At 47.3% G+C, this 18115-nt stretch overlaps 1 protein-coding gene across 4 annotated transcripts in view; it reads right to left on the bottom strand.

Annotated features, from left to right (window-relative positions):
- Positions 1-18115, bottom strand: part of Cars1 (cysteinyl-tRNA synthetase 1) — a 59845-nt gene that overhangs the window by 30592 nt on the left and 11138 nt on the right. For all 4 annotated transcript variants that reach the window (XR_008223179.1, XM_052762987.1, XM_052762986.1 and 1 more), the window contains 5 exons: positions 17308-17399; positions 15979-16067; positions 15254-15350; positions 14544-14642; positions 13131-13280 (listed from right to left, as the gene is read on the bottom strand). Coding sequence is in view for 3 of the 4 variants with exons in the window: in XM_052762987.1 (XP_052618947.1) it covers positions 13131-13280; positions 14544-14642; positions 15254-15350; positions 15979-16067; positions 17308-17399 (527 nt within the window). In the remaining variant the exon portion in view is untranslated. The remainder of the gene's footprint in view (positions 1-13130; positions 13281-14543; positions 14643-15253; positions 15351-15978; positions 16068-17307; positions 17400-18115) is intronic.

Here is an 18115-nt window from a genome sequence, read left to right as displayed (position 1 = left end):
AGGTCCTGTGTTTTCATAATGTCAGGAAGAGGATATGCTTACTTGTCTTCACAGGACATTGATCTGCCTTTATGAATCCTGGACTGCCTGGTCACATCAAATGGCTAGACAGCTACAGGACAAAGGCGCTTGCTCTTAGCCGACAGTCTCATTACAGGCTGTTATTTACCTCTAGATTCTTAAATACTGAGCTTTGAATATGAATAAATTGATACAATTCCAGATCCTTTTGCTGAACTGTTCATCAATGATATAAAACTTACAGAAATATGATTAGAAGTAATAATTCTGTTCTAAACGTATTTTATTAATTTTTGTCAAAGACAAATGAGACTTGAGATATATATAAATGATACATTTCAGATTTCATTCTCTGGCTATCCTGATGTATTTTTGTTGTTGTTGTTTTTTTGTTTTTCGAGACAGGGTTTCTCTGTGTAGCTTTGCGCCTTTCCTGGATCTCGCTCCGTAGACCAGGCTGGCCTCGAACTCACAAAGATCCGCCTGGCTCTGCCTCCCAAGTGCTGGGATTAAAGGCATGCGCCACCTGATGTTTTGTTGAGACTCCAAGGATTCATAATTTTGCTCTGACAAAATTTGCCACTGTTATACTGCTAACATGTCTAAGATTTTGTCTATTAAGAAGGTTCTTATAAGCTCTAGGAGATCAGAATTTGCCAATGCTCACAAGCCAAGAAGGACTGGGAGGAATGCAACTTAACTACAGTTTTTATCTCCCACTTACAAAATTTCTTTTTCTTCTCTGGGGCAGGGAGGAGCTTTCCCTCTCCCTGGCCTTCTATCCCCTTCTCTCATGTGCTAACCACACATTGAATATTCCATAGGTACACCTAAGAGAAAAGGTTTCCTCTTTAAAACTCCTCGGCTGCATGTTCTACCATGAATACATATATTTATTTCCAGCAGAAATTCTAATCATTTAAAGAGTTACAGATTTTCATCCTCTGGACCACGGACATGCTGTCTAGCTGCAGGTCTGCACTCCACCCTCCAGCCCACACGGATGTGCTGTCCGGCTCAACCCTGCATCACGCCCTCCAGCCCATGAGACAGAAAACTCTGCTATACTGCGTGTCTCACAGAGCCTGAAAGAGCCTGAGCTTCCTGGATTTCCACTGCATTCCGGGCCTCAAGACTCTCACAGCTTTACCCCATATCAGCAGGAAATAACCATGAGAGACTTCTACAGCCCCATTGTCACCCCTTTTTCTGAACTGAACTCTCCAGCCTAGGGACTGAACTGCCCTAAAACAATGTTCTATTACTAATTGTATAAATTCTGTCCATGATCCTGAATTGTATGTACTACCAGACATTCTCCTCATGTATTTATGACAATTGTTCTGTATGTAAATCTTGCTATGTATACCCTGACATAGGTTATTACTGTTTTTTCATAACTAGTGGTTTAATATTCCATTGATTACAAATTTAAATTAGATAAGCTTCAGCTGCAGCCTTGGTCCCACAGGTGCTCAGACTAACTCAGGTAACTCTTTAACTATGCCTCCTTAAAATACAGGTTAACCAAATTTATACCACTAACCAAAGATTAACCATTTCTTTTTGACAAGTCACAATCATAGTATTCAGACACTTTTGACCATATTATGCTATACTAGCTAATGATAGATTTTTATGTTACTTCTCTGCTCCCTTACAAGGACAGAGATGTTCTAACTATATACAACTATACCTAAGAGATGGTTAAACTAATTTTCAGCCTGTCATCTATATAAACTATTGATTATAAATATATATAGTACTGATACAATATTGATTAAATATCAATATTAATCATTACTTATCATTTTCAAGTCATCTCCAAATTTAAGTTTTATCAATATTAATCATTACTTATCATTTTCAAGTCATCTTCAAATTTAAGTTTATCTACATATTCACTGCCCTAGAGAGAATTAAACATTCTCCTTTTTTTTTTTTTTTTTGGTTTTTCGAGACAGGGTTTCTCTGTGTAGCTTTGCGCCTTTTCCTGGAACTCACTTGGTAGTCCAGGCTGGCCTCGAACTCACAGAGATCCACCTGGCTCTGCCTCCCGAGTGCTGGGATTAAAGGCGTGCGCCACCACCGCCCGGCCTCATTCTCCTTTTTTTAACTAAACAAAAAAAACGGGTACTGCTGTGGGACACAGAAATATATCATAAGAACTCAGCTGGTTATGGCAAAGTCACTACCTGAAGGGATCAAGGAATTCTTTCAGAGGAAGCCAAATTCCAAGAAGCTTTTGGTGTTACTTGGCTTGTTATATATATATCAGCTGTCTTCTGTTATGAAAATCATGTGTGCCTTCATAGTTTTCCCAATTGATTTTTACCTAAGAAGGGCTAACAGTGTGGACTGATCACTCTCTGGACATACACATTCAAGGTATTTGGAGAACAGCCTCAGGAAAGGCTTCCTCTGGAATCAGATATCTCCCTTAGTCACTTTCAATGACTAACAGTAGTAACAGTCCACATGCTAGTCTCCTGATTTAAGGTAAATTTCACAAGGAGACACCACCCAGGTCGGGTGGATGTTAATAGCTTTACACAATTCAGCTCGGACCCTCCTTTCTTACCGTCTTATTAACTTCATAGACCTTTAACTCCTTATCTAACCACTTCTAGGAATATTTAGATAACTTTCTGTGCTGACAGCTCTGCTCAGCCAGAACCCCAGTTCAAGCTTCCCTGTAATTATCGTCATTGGCAGCATCCGGCCAGGTCCATCCCCAGATGGAGGAAAGTACCTTATCAGAGATACCTCTGTACCCTCTAAGAACAGACTTAAGCATCCAGACTACCTGTTTGAGAAGGCCTGGCAGATGTGCCAATTAAGCTTAACTTCCTCCTATCTCAAATCTTACCTCTAGTTCCAGATCTCCCTTTAACTATCACCAGAGGCATTTAGCTGTACACGGGTTGCCTAGCAACCGAGCACACCTTCCCCCACCCTGCAGAAAAAACGGCAGATAGCTTGGACAGATGGGAGCCAAAGGAAAAAAGAAGACAGTTTTATTTTCTCCCATTGACCTAGCAACTTATAGATTTTTTAACATTTTCTACCAATCACGTTTAAGATTACAGTTGAGCACATAAGATCCCTCTTCTTAGATATTACCCGAATTTAGCCTTTAGTTAACTCATTAGTCACTTCCCTTTTGGACTGCAAATGATAATTAACAACTACTGCCCCTCTATGTGATTCTTATCACCCCTCCATTGACACTGGAAACCTGGTGGTCACTGCCTGAGGAAAATTCTTACCTGCCTTTATGACTCCATAGAATTTAAGCCTGGTGACCTTGCTCGAACAAGGGGATTGCTATTGCTTGGGTTTATAACTGGACTCCTGAGAGACTTGGGGAGACCAGAGAGATGGAGAACAGAGAGGGACAAGGAGGATTTTGTCCAGAGAGAATGGGGGGGGGTTGAGATGGAAGATGAGGAAGAGTCAGATGGGGAAGTACTAGCTGGGTAAGAACGAGATGATAAGGACCTAGATGAGGCAGAATTAAGACGAGAGAATTAAGATAGAACTTAGAGGGAGCAGTAGACGAATATAGAGAGAAATCAGGCAAGAAAGGAGCTAAAAGAGAATAGAAGCTTGTAGAGAGAGAACTGACACAGAATAATAAAGTGTATGGACAAAGAGTTTCGTGTACATAGGTTCATTTCTTTTCAACAAAGATTAATTATCAGCTGGTTGTAGATTCTTCCCAGACCCTGGGAGGGGACTATCGAGGGGCTGGACCCTCATAGTCCTCGATAAACAGCTGTCCCAGAAACAGGTCACTAAGTGAGGGACAGAGGTAGGCTCAGGAATTTGGCCTGCCTGGGAAAAATGGCATGAAGCTGAGAGAGAGCAGAGACAGGATTTCAAGTCCATGCTGGCCATCCAGCAAAGAGGCCAGTGGGCTTGGTTATTTCTAGGGACTAAGTCGCCTTCCAAATGACAGGAGACAAAATACCTCATAGCAAAAACTTGAAACCCACAATCAGATGGCCTCAAAATGTATAAACATGGAAGTGATAAAGAAGACTGGATTTTAGCTCTAACCCCAGCAGTGAGGACCTGCAGGAAGGATGAAGTGTTGCGCCACCCACACAGCAGGTATGAGACAGAAACAAAAGCTCCAGACTCTGGCGTCCAGAGGGAACCAGAGGGAATGTGAGGTCGTGACAGCAGCCAGGAGAGCAGGGCTCAGCAGAGAGGATACAGAGCTGACAGCCATGGAGCCAGCCAGGTGACAGAGAATTAAAGAGGCTGGTGGCCTCGCCAGGGACAACTCCCAGAGGACCAGTCATCACGCTTTACCTCGAGGAACCCCAGCAGGTTCTCATGTTTGATACTGAGAGAGATGGGCTTGTGTTGCCTGTGGTACAATGGAAGGTTTTTGAAGAGGAGAGAAAGCCTGCCTGCCTGACTGTCCTGGGCCTCATGTCCCCCAGAAGCCAGGCTGCAGACACAGCCAGTGCTGACACTGTGAGAAGGGGGGCTAACAGGGGTTTAGGTCACCTGCCTTTGGTAAACAAATTAATGTGCACTGTGTAAGGGTCAGAAGTGGCCTTCCCCACACACACCCTCTCTTTCCCTTCTGCCCCTGACAGTGGATGATGGAGGATACCTTGGTCCTGAACTTCCCAGGCTCAGGAATTATAAGGAATAGATTTCTGTCCTTTATAGCTTACCAAGACTCAAGTGTTCTGGTATAGCCACACACAGTGACCTATGACACTGACTTCAGGAGAGCTATTTAACCAATGAGGAATCTGCCAGAGCTTCATCAGAGCAGAGAATATACCTGGAAGAAGGAAATCTGGCCAGCTCCGATCAGCTTGTTCCAGATAAGCAGAGAAACTAACTAAAGACTACTGGTGAGGGTCACAGTGCAGGCAGGGCTGTCGTCATGGATCCAAGAAGAGGCCACAGGGTCGCCTCTCAGCACTGACAGAATATGAAGAACAGGAGCGGGAGCTTAGAAGAAGTCAGGTCACTAGGGTGGTCCCTTCCCATCTCTGCTCTCCAATAGCCACAAAATGCTAGGTGGTGGTGCACTCCTTTAATCCCAGCACTCGGGAGACAGAGGCAGGACGATCTCTGAGTTTGAGGCCAGCCTGGTCTACAGAATAAGTTCCAGGACAGCCCGGGCTACACAGGGAAACCCTGTCTCAAAAAACAAAAACAACAAAAAAGCCAAGAGCCACAAAATGAACAGCATCCTCCACCCCCACCTCCCACCCCAGACCCAAAGCATCAGGGCCAACTAAGACTCAAACTCCTGAAACTGAGCCGTTAGCACTTTTCTCCTTATAGGTCGGTTCCCTCAGGAATTTGTCACAGTAACACAAAACTGACACATAAAACAACCAACCTTATTTTTAAAAAAGAAGAAAGAAAACCCACTCAGCGTGAGTTGGTGAGATGGTTCAGCAGATAAGGGCACTTGCTACCAAGGCTGACGACGCCCTGAGTTCAGTCACTGGGACCCACATGGTGGAAGGAGAGAATCAACTCCTGCAAGTTGTCCTCTGACTTCCTTGTTCATATAGTGGGATGTGCACCCACCCTGACAAATAAATAAAAATATAATTTAAAAAAAAAATCACTCAACAAATTGGTATAGTAGTGTGGCGGTTAGAAGGAGGATGTCCCGCATAGACACAGGTATTTGAAAACTTGGTCCCTGATGGTGGTGCCATTTGGGGAGGTGGAAGTTCATCAGTGGGGGTGGGCTTTAGGAGTTTATAGAATCACTCCACTTCCAATTAGCTCTCTCAGCTTCCTGCTCTGGCTCCCTGTTGCCATGCCTCCCCCATCATTATGGACTTTCCTTCTGGAAACATAAGTCATCACTCTGCACCACACCCCCAAACTCCTTCCTTAAGTTGCTTTTGTTCATGGTGGTTTATCACAGGAACAGAAACGTAATTGCTCCAAGCAGCAATGGACAACTGGAGATGCACATTTTTCTTTTAATGTGCATTGGTGTTTTGCCTGCATGTATGTATGTTAAGGGCGATGGATGCCCTGGAACTGGAGATACAGACAGTTGTGAGCTGCCATATGGGTGTGGGTAATTGAACCTGGAAGAGCATCCAGTGCTCCTAAGCACTGAGCCATTGTCCAGCCCTAAGAGATCAACATTTTAAAAAATGTTCTTTAAAGTAGCTCCAAAACAGTCATGAAAAGGTGCTTGGTAACACATGCCATCAATGAACTCAAATTAAAACACAGCAGAGCCAGGTGGATCTCTGTGAGTTCTAGGACAGCCAGGGCTAAAGAAAGGTCTTGTCTCAAAATAAAATAAAACATAGCACAGGGGCTGGAGAGCACTTGCTGCTGAGCCATGATGACCTAAATTTGAATCTCAGCACCCATAACGGGTAGCTCACAACTGCCTGTCACCGAAGATCCAAAGGATTGGACTCCCTCTTCCAACTGCTGCACAAACATGCACACATACCAAAAAGTAAGTAAGTAAACCCAACCCAATTCCCATAGGCCCACACCTACGATGGTGGCAGAGTCTTCTGGACTCTGCTGATGACACCGCAGTGGGGACTCTCTCAAGGCCAGTGGAGCTCAGAATGGTGCCAACACTTTAGAAGACAGTTGGAAGCTTCAAAAGAAATAAGCATTCGTTTGCCAAATGATCTGGCAAGCACATTCACTGTTATTTATCCAAAAAGGCTGAAAACTTAGGTCCACACAAAGCCCACACACAGCTGTCTATAGCAGCTTTATTCCTAACTGCCAGACCTGGAAGCAAGACACCATTCAGATACATGAATGGGTGCATCTAGGCAATAGGATATGGAATATTAGTCAGTTCTAAAAAGACATGAGCTATGAGGCCATGAAAAACTTAGAACACAGATTTCTAAGAGAAGCAGCGGTACTGTGAAATAATTACACAACACTCGTCTCTAGTTTCTTACACAAAGCCTCTAACTAGTTTGGAATTTCCTGGGTGAAGGAGCACCTTTTGTTCCATTGAGGGCACAGCCTTGAAGTGGGGTCTGCTTGTCAAGTGAGTTCCAGCCGCCAAGGTTACAAAAGGAGAGGAGGATGGAAGGCTGAGCTGATTATCAGTGGCTTTCGACAGACTAATCAATCATACCTGCATCATGAAGGCTCACAAGAAACCAAAGAAAGTGGGTTGTGGTGGTCACATGTGTAATTCCAACACTTAGGAAGCTGAGACAGGAGGATAATCAGTTTGAAGCTAGACTGGACTGTGAAAAGACCCTATGTCAATAAACAAAAACAAAAGAACAACAACAAGAAAAACCCCACAAAAAAGCCAAAGGACACAGTTGGGAAGTTCTGGGTAGCTGAAGCTGGGCGTGCAGGAGTGGTGACCTGGCTGGGCCTCAGCCTCTGCATGCTTTACTAATAAGCCAGTGAATGCATCTCAGTTGTTTCCCTGAGTTCGGTGACTGGTCCTGGCAAACTGACTGAAGCTGAGGAGGACTATGGGGACCCTGGAGTCACAGCTGACTAGTCACAAGGTAGGTGACAGCTTATTACTCGGGGTTGGCAGGTGAAGTTGTGAGGCCTTCACTTCCCAGGCTCGGAGGCCATCTTCACTGAGTGTCAGAACTGAATGAACTGCAGGGTGTCTGGCAGATGTCTCTGGAGGACTGGTCATGGTATGTATGGAGGTGAGGAGGGGGAATCTCTCACATTTTGGTGTGAAGCCAGTCTGGAAAGGCACATTCCGTGCAAGTGCAACCCAGTCACTCCTGGGGAAGGCTCGTCTATGGAGACACATGAAGTTCAGCAGCGACCAGGAGCTCAGGGGAGAGATGAGCAGGTGGAGCATCCACAGCCTTAGGTCTGTGGTGGATCCAAGTCCTTACCCATGGGTCAAAACCCACAGGACACACAGCACATGTGGTCACCTGTGTAATCCCAACGTTAGGAAGCTGACTCTAAAGCCAAATAACCACTTATCAAAGCAGGCTGCCAGATGGTAACAAAGGCATGACTCTGGTGGGGTGCTGCTGATGGGAGCAGCTGTGCAGGGAGCAGGAACTACACGATACCTCTCATTTTTTTATGTGACTCAGAGCCTAGTCTAAGAAATATCTTTTTGTTTGTTGATTCGTTTGAGACAAAGTCTCACTTCACAGACCAGGCTGGCCTAGAACTCTCAGAGCTCCATCTGCTGGGTCTAAAGGCATGGTAAAAATAAGACCTTTAAGAAGCAAACAGCCAGGCCTAGTAGCACAGACCTACAGTCTTAGCCAATCTGAAGGCTAAGGCATCAAGACAGCATTCAAGGCTAATGTGAGTAACACAAGGAGACTCATCCCCCACTCCACAAAGGGGAGGAGAAAAGGCTGGTGCTCGGTAGCAGAGTGCTTACCTAGCATGTATGAAGCCCTGGGTTTCAGCTCAGCATAGAAGGGAGGGAGGGAAGGCAGGTGGTTTGGTTAGAACAGGAGAGAGGCAAATGACCCAGCATCAGCGGACCTTCTTCTTGGTAGACTTTTAACCATTGTATCAATAGGATGAACTGTCAAAAAAACCAGCAAAGACACACAGAACCCCACCACACAGCTGAGGAACAGGAGGTGAGGCACAAAGAATACAGAAGGCCCTCTGGCATAAGACAGTGTCCCCAGCCTGACACTAGAAGCCAACCTCCTGCTTAGGGGCACAGGACACACAGTATGCTGGGTGAATGAATCTCACCCAAATAGCAACTAAGTTGATGTGAAAAGTGCAATCCACTTGGAAATAAGAAACAGACCTTTCAAAAGGTTAGAAAGGTTATCAAAAGCTGCTCTAAGCATGTGCTATCAGGACCAGCACACAAGGCCTGGAGTGACGGTACACACCTTTAATCTTAACCATTCCTTTAATCCCAGCTCTTGGAAGACAGAGGCAGGCAGATCTCTGTGAATTTGAGGCAAGCCTGGTCTACATAGTGAGTTTCAGGACTATGAAGAGATACACAGTAAGACCCTGTCTCCAAAAAACAAACAAACAAACAAAAAACAAAACAACAAAAAAAACCCCACTTAAAACAGAAAATGAGCTCCACCTATTAAGGAGTAAGACAAAACAGAGCAGAGAATGAAGGCTGGGATGGAGAGATGGCTTGCTCTTGCAGAGGACCCAGGTTCAGTTCCCAGCACCCCAGGGCTCACAACAACTCCAGTTCCAGGAGATCCAATATCCTCTTCGGACTTTCATAGACTCCTGTATGCATGTAGTTCTTATAAACTCACCCAGGCACACATACACATAAACTTACAAAATTTTTTACAAAAACAATAAAATTTTTTAAAAAAATCTTAAAAAAAATAAAGAACGAAAGGAAAGAGGCAACAAAGAAAGGGCAAGGATTGGTGCTGCAGACAGAGCCAGAGGATCAACAGACCCAGAGGCTGGTCTGGAACGTTCCACATGCCACAGGATACCCCCAACATTTGCTTCCTCTCAGACTGGGAGGAGGTGCTCCTGCTGGGCTGGGCAGTAAAACTGACAGAGTCCACATAGGAGACATGCAGAAAGTCCTGGTGCCATAACCCCTGGGAAAGAGGGCATCCCCTGCCTAGGCGAAGGCAGAATCCTCACTTAACCACTCATAAAGTAATGTGCATGACTTCCAGGGGAACTCTAAAACTTTACACCTTTGAAAGAAAACACAGAGTCCGGGGGTGGGGGGTGGGGGAAGATGGTGGTGGTGGTGGTGGTGGTGGTGGCGGTGGCGGCGGCGGCGGCGGCGGCGGCGGCGGCGGCACACTCCTTTAATCCTAGCACTCAGGAGGCAGAGGCAGGCAGATCTCTGTGAGTTCGAGAGGCCAGCCTGGGCTACAGAGTGAGTTCCAGGAAAGGCACCAAAGCTACACAGAGAAACCCTGTCTCAAAAAACAACAACAACAACACCAACAACAAAAAAAAAAAAAAAAAGAAAAGAAAGAAAGAAAGAAAGAAACCACAGGAGAATGGCGGGGCAGATTTCTTGAGACAAAATAATGTTCATTCCCCAAAAAGGAAAGGGCTGCGAACAGTGGAGCAGGCCTGCAATCCAAGCACTCGGAAAATGAGGCATGGAGCTGAATTCCAGGCCACACAGAGTTCTAGGCTAGCTTGAGATATATAGTGAGACCCAAGACTCAAGCAACAGGGATAAATCTGGATGAAAACTAAGGCTCTCTCTCACTGAAAAGCAGTGGCAGGAAGGCTGTTAGACAGGCATGCTAGCAATGTAGTTAAGTGAAAAGCTTCGGTGGGCAGAGATGGTAGGATGCTTACAAACCATTCAGAAAAAAGCCAACAACCCCAGAAGGGGCAGGACAGGGGTCCAAATCACCACACACAAGAAAACAGCAAAACTGTCTCAGGAGACTTTGGGAGAGGTACCCAAGTCATAGGTGTTACCTCCAAACACTCACTTGACTGATACAAAGGAAAGAAGGGGAGACCAGTGAGCCAGGTGAAGGTGCATATGCTGGGTGTGGCCACTGGCGAACTCACAAGCATCTATGTGAGAAGGAACAAGGCTGCCACCTTGAGGACGGCCAGGTTCCCTCTGCTGAGCAGCTGGTGCCTGGCCCTGCTGCAGCAGTCCCCATGGGCTCTGCTCTAACACTGGAGACCACGGGGATGGAGCCCTCGCTTTGCTTCCTGGAGTCTAAGCTGTTGACTGTGCTGATGTAGAAACCACAGCCCTGACAGCTGAGGCTCCTGTGGGCTTCCCTGAGAGATGCGGTTCCTACAGGGCTGATCTTTCCAGGGCAGCACGTGCTGTGTCCTAGGTATAAGTTGATTCAGAGCTGTGTATGAAATCTTGTGTATGGAATCTTGCAGCATCTGCCTATTCTCAGCATGATGGTGTCTCACCTGTGTCGCTGTGACCAATCTCAGAAACAATACAACTCCACACAAGCCCCCCTGGATCCTTCAGAGAACCTGGGAATGTATGGTCAGTGTTGGGGACTCCCAAAAGTCCTCCAAATATATGGCCTAATACTCAGCAATTCTATATGCTAGAATATGTCCTAAAGAAACTCTGAGGAACTTGCACAGAGGCAACACACCACATACAGTTCACACATGGACACACAACACCACTGGCAGCTGGGAAATGCAATCATAGGCCTCAAGAAGGACTGCCTCCCACACACTGGGATGGCTGTTACCAAAGGCGTAGGGCACCAAGCACTGGTGAGAATGCATAAATGTGCTGTGTAAACAGAATGGCATTCCTGAGGATGCTGAACAGAGAATCAAAGTAGGATCATGCAATTCCACTCTGGCACATGCGAAAAGCTTTTAAAGGCAGGTAGGGTCTGGAACAAACCCGAGCACAATGTTTTCAGCAATACAACAGCAAACAGTACAACAACACGGGAGTGGACAGCCAGTGTCCATGGCACAATGGAAGGTCATTTCCCTTAAATGGGTAGAAATGCTGGCCTACCCTGAAACATGGATGAACCTGGGAGGCATCGTGCTGAGAGAAGCCAGCCACAAGAATTAGGACTCCTTGCTCAAGGTCCCTAAACAATCAGACAAAGAAGGCAGGATGCTGGGTCTAGGAAAAGGCCTGGGCAACCAGAGCTTTATAGGTAGCTTATGTTTGAGAATGTGGCAAGCTCTAGTGGTGGATGGTGGGTACAGCAGCACACAAGTGTGGCTGCTCCGGCTGGAGAGGTGGCTCAGAGGTTAAGAGCACTGGCTGTTCTTCCAGAGGTCCTGAGTTCAGTTCCTGGCAACCACAAGGTGGCTCACAACCATTTGTAATGAGATCTGGTGCCCTCTTCTGGTGGGCAGGGGTACATACAGATAGAACAGCACTGTATACATAATAAATTAAAAAAAAAAAAAAAAAAAGGGTAGCTGCTCCTGGTACTGAGATATGTGTGCTTATAGGGCTAAGATGAAAGCTTTTTTGTTTTGTTTATTTGTTTTCTGAGACAGGGTTTCTCTGTGTAACAGCTCTGGCTGTCCTGGAACTCACTTTGTAGACCAGATTGGCCTCAAACCCACAGAGATCCACCTGCCTCTTCCTCCTGAGTGCCGAGATTAAAGGCATGGGCCACCACCACCCGGCTAAGATGGCAGTGTTTATGTTACATATATCATCAGGACTTTTCAAGCACACACACAGTCTCCATGTATAGCACAGGCTGACCTGGAACTGGCTACAATCCTCCTCCCTCAGTCTCCTGAGTGCTGGAATGTGTGACATTTTTTAAGATGGGTACTGGTAGAAGAACTGGGGAAAGACTTTAGTGGGACTGTTGGTCACCAGACTGCAGGCCTCAAAAGCATGAGAGAGAAACTTGCCCCAGAGGAATGGCAATAACATGTGGGCCCATCTCAAAAACACAACCTGAGGGAAAGCACATGGCCCTCAAGGTTATCAACATGGACTCCTCATAAACACCAGAATCTGTCATGCAGGAACACAGAAGAGAGAAATCCTAACAGAAAAAGTGAGCAAAAGGTAGAACGGTCAGCTCAGGTGGGGCCCCAAGTAGGACACAAGTCTGTAACACAGAAGCCAGGTCTCTCCTGGGCACACCTCTGTGCTGCCTGATGACCTGCTGCCATGGTCCTCCTGTCTGGTTAAAGAGTGGCCAGCAGGGGGTGCTAGCACAAAGGGGAAGGGCCAGCTGTGTTCGGAGAGCTGCTATGGTAGAAGGACAGAGGGCAGGATGCCCTCACTTTTGTCTCAAGGAGGCTTTTTCAGGAGTGGGAGAGTTGGCAAGTACGGCAGCCCCGGCTCCACTGCCAACTACAAGTTGCTGCTCACTTCTCCTTCAATTGCCGGCTCTGCTTTCTGCTACCAAGAAACGTGGGGGAAGATCCAGTGAATAATTGTGGAGTGGGAAACAGATGGCTGCTCCACAAGTGGAAGGAGGGAGCACGGGAAAGAGAGTTGCAATATGGGCTCACAGGGAAGCCAAAGCCAAGTTCAATTCCCGTGGTGCTGAGCCCCATGCCTGGCGAATGGGGCTCCAGAGGCTGGGCCCTAAGAACGGAGCCGCGGGTCTGGGTCACATTGACTCTGAATGTGGATCAATCTTGTGCAGAGTATGACGTTTTATACAAATGGTTGTTCAGGACCCAGGAGAGCTCACCTGCACATGGCTGTCTACTTCCTCTTCAGAGGGGCTGGAGTGCACAGCCTGTTCCAGTGGTTCTGCGGCAAGCTTCACAGAGCTCTGGATCCGCTCCAGCATCTGCCTCTTGTCGGGATCTGTTGTCTCACTTAACTTCACTGAAAATGGCTACAACCATAAGAACACACCAAATATGTCAGGCACAGTGCAGAACCCCACTTCCTAAAGCTGACTCAATGCATCAGAGCACTGTGTGCCCCGGTGTCCAGACTTTTAAGTCCCAATCCAGGCAGATCTGCTGCCTTTCTTCATGTGTGTCTAGACAGGATGCTTAACTTTACTGAGCAAGTTGCCTGCCCCCCCATACAAAATGGGTATAACAAAATGTACATCTAGCAAGCCCCAACAGTTGGCGGCCACCTCTATGTCAAGGGTGCCCCTGCTCCCCCAGCTCCCAGCCCCGTCAGCCCAAAGACAGCTATGCTCTAACTCCAGGCCTAATTTCTTCTCAGGGACAATGCCATGAGCATCCCAGCAGCTGTTATTGTAGTTGCTAAGGATGAACTATGACAGGAAGCAGAATGATCCATTCTCACCATATATGATGGTTTAAAAGAGAAATGGTTCCCACAGGCTCTGGGAGTTGAACACTTGGTCCGAACGCAGTGGTGCTGTTTAGGGAGGTTTAGGAGGTGCAGCCTTGCAGGAGAAAGGATGTCACTGGGGGCAGGCTCGGAGAGCTTAAAACCACGCCTTTCTACTTGCAGTTTGCTTCCTCTGCTTTGTGCTTCTGTTTGAGGGTGGGAACTCTCAGCTTCCTGCTCCTGTTAACATGCCTGCTAACTGCTGTCATGCCTCCCTGTCATGATGGGCTCATCACTCTGGAACCATAAGCCAAAATCAATTTCTATTAAGTTGCCTCCGTCATGGTGTTTTACCTCAGCAATAGGAAAATAACTAAGACACTGTAATATAAGAGTCTATGCATTAAAAGGAGGCTCATTCAGAGTAAAGGTGTGAAACTGAGAGAACATACTTCCTCAGTGGAGGTTACAGCACTGTGAATGTGACAAGGACTTAGAGATCATGTGTCTGCCTTGTGGTCAGAAGTGGGCATCAGATTGCTTATGACCCCAGCACTGAGGACCAGACAGCAGTTCAGTCCAGACCAAAAGGGATGGAGATAGATCAGATACTTCCCCTAAGTGACAGGAGGACCACCTACTCCACATCATATCCTGCAGAACTCTGCCCTGGTGACTGTCTCATGAGCCTGGCAGGGGTGACAACCTGCTGTAGCTTTGGTACCCCAATGCAGCAGGTTTGAGTACTGCCTTGGAAATGACTGCCAGGTTAAACCCCATCCTAGACAAGGGCCTACACAGGGCCTAAGAGGCACAAGGAGGAGGCAGGATGGTGTTGAGGGCCTACCTTCAGGGCAGCATGGACATCCTTCAGGAGCTCAGCAGCTGGGGGTTTCTTTTCCCGATACTGTTCAAACAGGTAGTTCTGCCGTGCCCGCCTGATGATCTGCCAAGGTGGGAGACTGGTAACAATCAGAGTCCACTCCCTCCCATGTGTAGAACACTGCTCACACTGCAACTCTGAGCGAGGGCGAAGGGGAATGGGGGCAGCCACAGGTCCTAAACAGTATGGCACTGTGGGACACTATTACCACCCTCCACCTGTACCTGCAAAGTGTGGCTGAGGTCTGTCAATTTCTGGGTGTCTAAGGACAGGTCGCTGAGGCCCTAACTTCCTCAGCTAGTGAGATACAGAGTGGGCCTGTTCCATAAAGAACCAGGAATTATGGACACTTAGCCAATGATACGAATGTGTAAATATCTAGCAGTATCTACATGCCTATGCAAATGACCCTATATCTACATAAACTGTGTTATCAGTTCACAGCAGGGACTCAGTGTTTATTAGGTCAGACCTGAGCCAGCCTGTCCTTCAGCCCACCTGTCTATCCATGTAGCCCAAGCAGTCCTGCAACTCCCTAAGTAGTCCAGACTGGCCTCAAACTCATAATCTGCCTCCTAAGTGATGTTCTGCAGCTGTATTTTCTTATCTGAAAGTCCTGCTTCCTCTCATGTCAGCTATTCAGATCTGACTGTTACCTTAGGAACTCCCTTTACCTTATCATCAATGTCCGTGATGTTCATGCAATAAAAGACGTCATACTGGAAGTAATCCCTCAGCACCCTCCTCAGGATGTCAAAAGAGATGTAGGACCTAAAACAGTGGAAAGCACAGTTGCCCAGCTGGCACACACTGTCCATGATCTGGACATTCCAAGAAGAGCATGCACAGGCTGAGCACCCTAAAACCAGAAACATCCCCAAATCCCAAGTTTTCTGAGCACCCACATGATTCCACAAATAGAAACTTCCACTCCACTCTATGAAATAATGTTTCATGAACAAAACTGTTAAGAATTAAAATTACCTTTAGGCTATGTATCTAAGATATACATGAAATAAATAAATGCTGTGTTTCAGTGTGGGTTCCATCCCCAAGACCCCTTGTTCCTATGCAAATAGTCCAAAATCTGAAAACCTTGCAGCCCTCAGCACTTCTGGACCAGGCACCTGGGCTAAGGCAACTCAGCTTGTTGGGGCAGGATCCATGGCCTTCACCCCATCAGCCATCACCTGTGAAAAGTAACACCCATGAATGTGTGTGTCTGTGTGTGGCAGGGAAGGGTTACACCTAAAGTCTGCATGTCATGGACACATCACATGTCCACTGGGGTAGGGCAGTGTCTGGGTGGATTCCAGGATGGCAACCATAGGCTCTGTGCACATCCCCTTCCTGCCGTCTTTAATCCTCCAGCAGTGTAGATCCCAGGCACCAGACCTACCTGGCATGCCCCATGTGAGATGCATCATAGACAGTCGGCCCACAGCAGTACCACGTCACCTTCTTCCCATCTTGAGGTATAAATACATCCTTATTAAAAAACAAGGAATGCCATCACCAGAAACTCAAGAAACTCCTCGGCACAGCAAAAGAAGCCACAAACAGCACACTAACTGATTGCCTAGGGCCATTTATCTGTGGGCCAGGCTCTACTTTGAATTCACTATCCTCCTACCTCCACCGAAACGAAATGATAGGCCTGAGCCACAACCAGCAAGACCTTCCTGTCTCCTGTTTCACTGATAAAGTCGTGGCACAGTAGGTAGGCTGTGTAGTGGGAGCCTGGCAAGGGCATCCTCACCCCCTCCTCCCTGGGGCCTTTCTCCTCAGAGTGGGTAAGGGAACAAGGTTGCTGTTGTGAAAATGCTCGCTTAACACAAGCTGCAGCTAACAAGTTCCACCCTGAATCCTGAATCCAGACAACTGATGCTGTCTTGTCCAGATAAAGAGCACAAGGCCCTCAGCAGCTAGCCAGGGTATCCCAACACTCTCAGACTTCTCTGGAGGCGTCATCATCAGTGAGTTACATAAGGAGATGGGACCTGTCCCAGACTTATCTCCTGCTTGCTAAGCATGTGTACTGACCAAAAACCCAGCCAGAGGGCTGGAGAGATGAGTGCATACTTCTTTAAAGGACCCGAATTCGGTTCCTAGCACCCACACTGGGGGACTCACAACCATCTGTAATTGTATCTCCAAGGGATCTGAATCCTCTGACCTTTGTGGGCACTGTATTCATATGCACACATATACCCTCCTACACACATATACACATAATTAAAAATAAAACATTAAAACAAAAACAACAACCCAGCCCACAACTGGAGAGCTTTCTGGAGCCTGTGCCACCATGGCCATGAGCTAAAGCAGAGCAAATCATGGTGAGCCTATCAGGTCAAGAGCCTGTGCTGGCATCCTGGCACATGCTGGGCTCCAAGCTCCAACACCACCTGGCAGGTCTGCCACTTTGCCTAATCTGCTTGGCTTGGGACAATCTAGACAGCCATGAGTCCTCCTGAAAGTTGCCAGCACTTGGCTTGGCTGTGGTGATGACCTTGAACACTCACGCCTGGCCAGCAGGTAGGCTTTCCCAAAGATTGTGTACAAAGTATTTGTGCCCTACTTTCAGAGCACAGCTCTGTCTGGGTTCCAAAGGCCATAGCACAGGAGTAAGAGAAGGGCCCTGAATCAAGAGGAGGAAACATGGAGCCATGTGGTTAACAGGCTATGATTTGCTCTGCAAGGGCACAGGGCATCTCATCCTTCTTACCTTGTTCCGGGTGAGGCTATTGTACAAGCGGAGCTTGCAGGGCTCAGTCCCTGCTGGAGGGGTCCACTGAGGCTGCACTCGCCGGCCTTTACCTGGAGGCAGAAGAGCAGAGAGGTCACACAGCAGGTCACCACTAGCTCTCAACACCTGGGTTCCACAGTGGAACTGTGATTCTGAGACAGGGTCTCACTTTGTAGCCCAGGCCTTCCTGAAACTTTCCTTGTGGTTCAGGCTGGCCTTAAATTCAGGATCCTCTGGCCTCAGCCTCCCTAGTCTGTAATTTTCAGTTCACGTTCTGCATAGTGCTGCATCCCAACAAACAAGGTGTGGCTGCTGCCAGCTCTCAGGATCCTTTGCCTGTGCAATGTAAGAGTCTGGACAAGTGTGACACACAGGCCACTTCCTAGTCACCAGGTGCAGCAAAGGTCAAGGTGAGAAAGGCCTCTAACCCCTCCTTATCTGGGTCCTTGGCATCAGATCTGGCTTGGCCCCACAGCCAGACTGACTCTAACCTCTGGATACAAGCCTGCTGCACTTCCATCACCACCCAGGCTGGTCCACATGGCCTTGACAGGCTCCCCAGCCCAGCCCCTTTCTCTCAGGCAGTGCCTGCTCTGGACACTACATGGCACAGTCCCTCTTTGGCATGTGTCCGAGGCCTGTACGTCCTTCCCCAAAGACAGACCTGCTTCTAGCCCTGAGAAAGGCTGTCCCTAATCTGCATGCCTGGGAACTTGAAGATGTCACAAGGGTGATGCTTCAAGTCTCACAATCTCAGTCCAGTATGGCTGACTGAAGCCACCGGGAA

The sequence above is a fragment of the Peromyscus californicus genome, unplaced genomic scaffold (genome assembly GCF_007827085.1).
Source record: "Peromyscus californicus insignis strain IS unplaced genomic scaffold, ASM782708v3 Scaffold_4__1_contigs__length_199733344, whole genome shotgun sequence".
Lineage (NCBI taxonomy): Eukaryota > Metazoa > Chordata > Mammalia > Rodentia > Cricetidae > Peromyscus > Peromyscus californicus.
The sequence above is the reverse complement of the archived record's forward strand: the minus strand, read 5'-3'. Positions and strand labels throughout refer to the sequence as shown.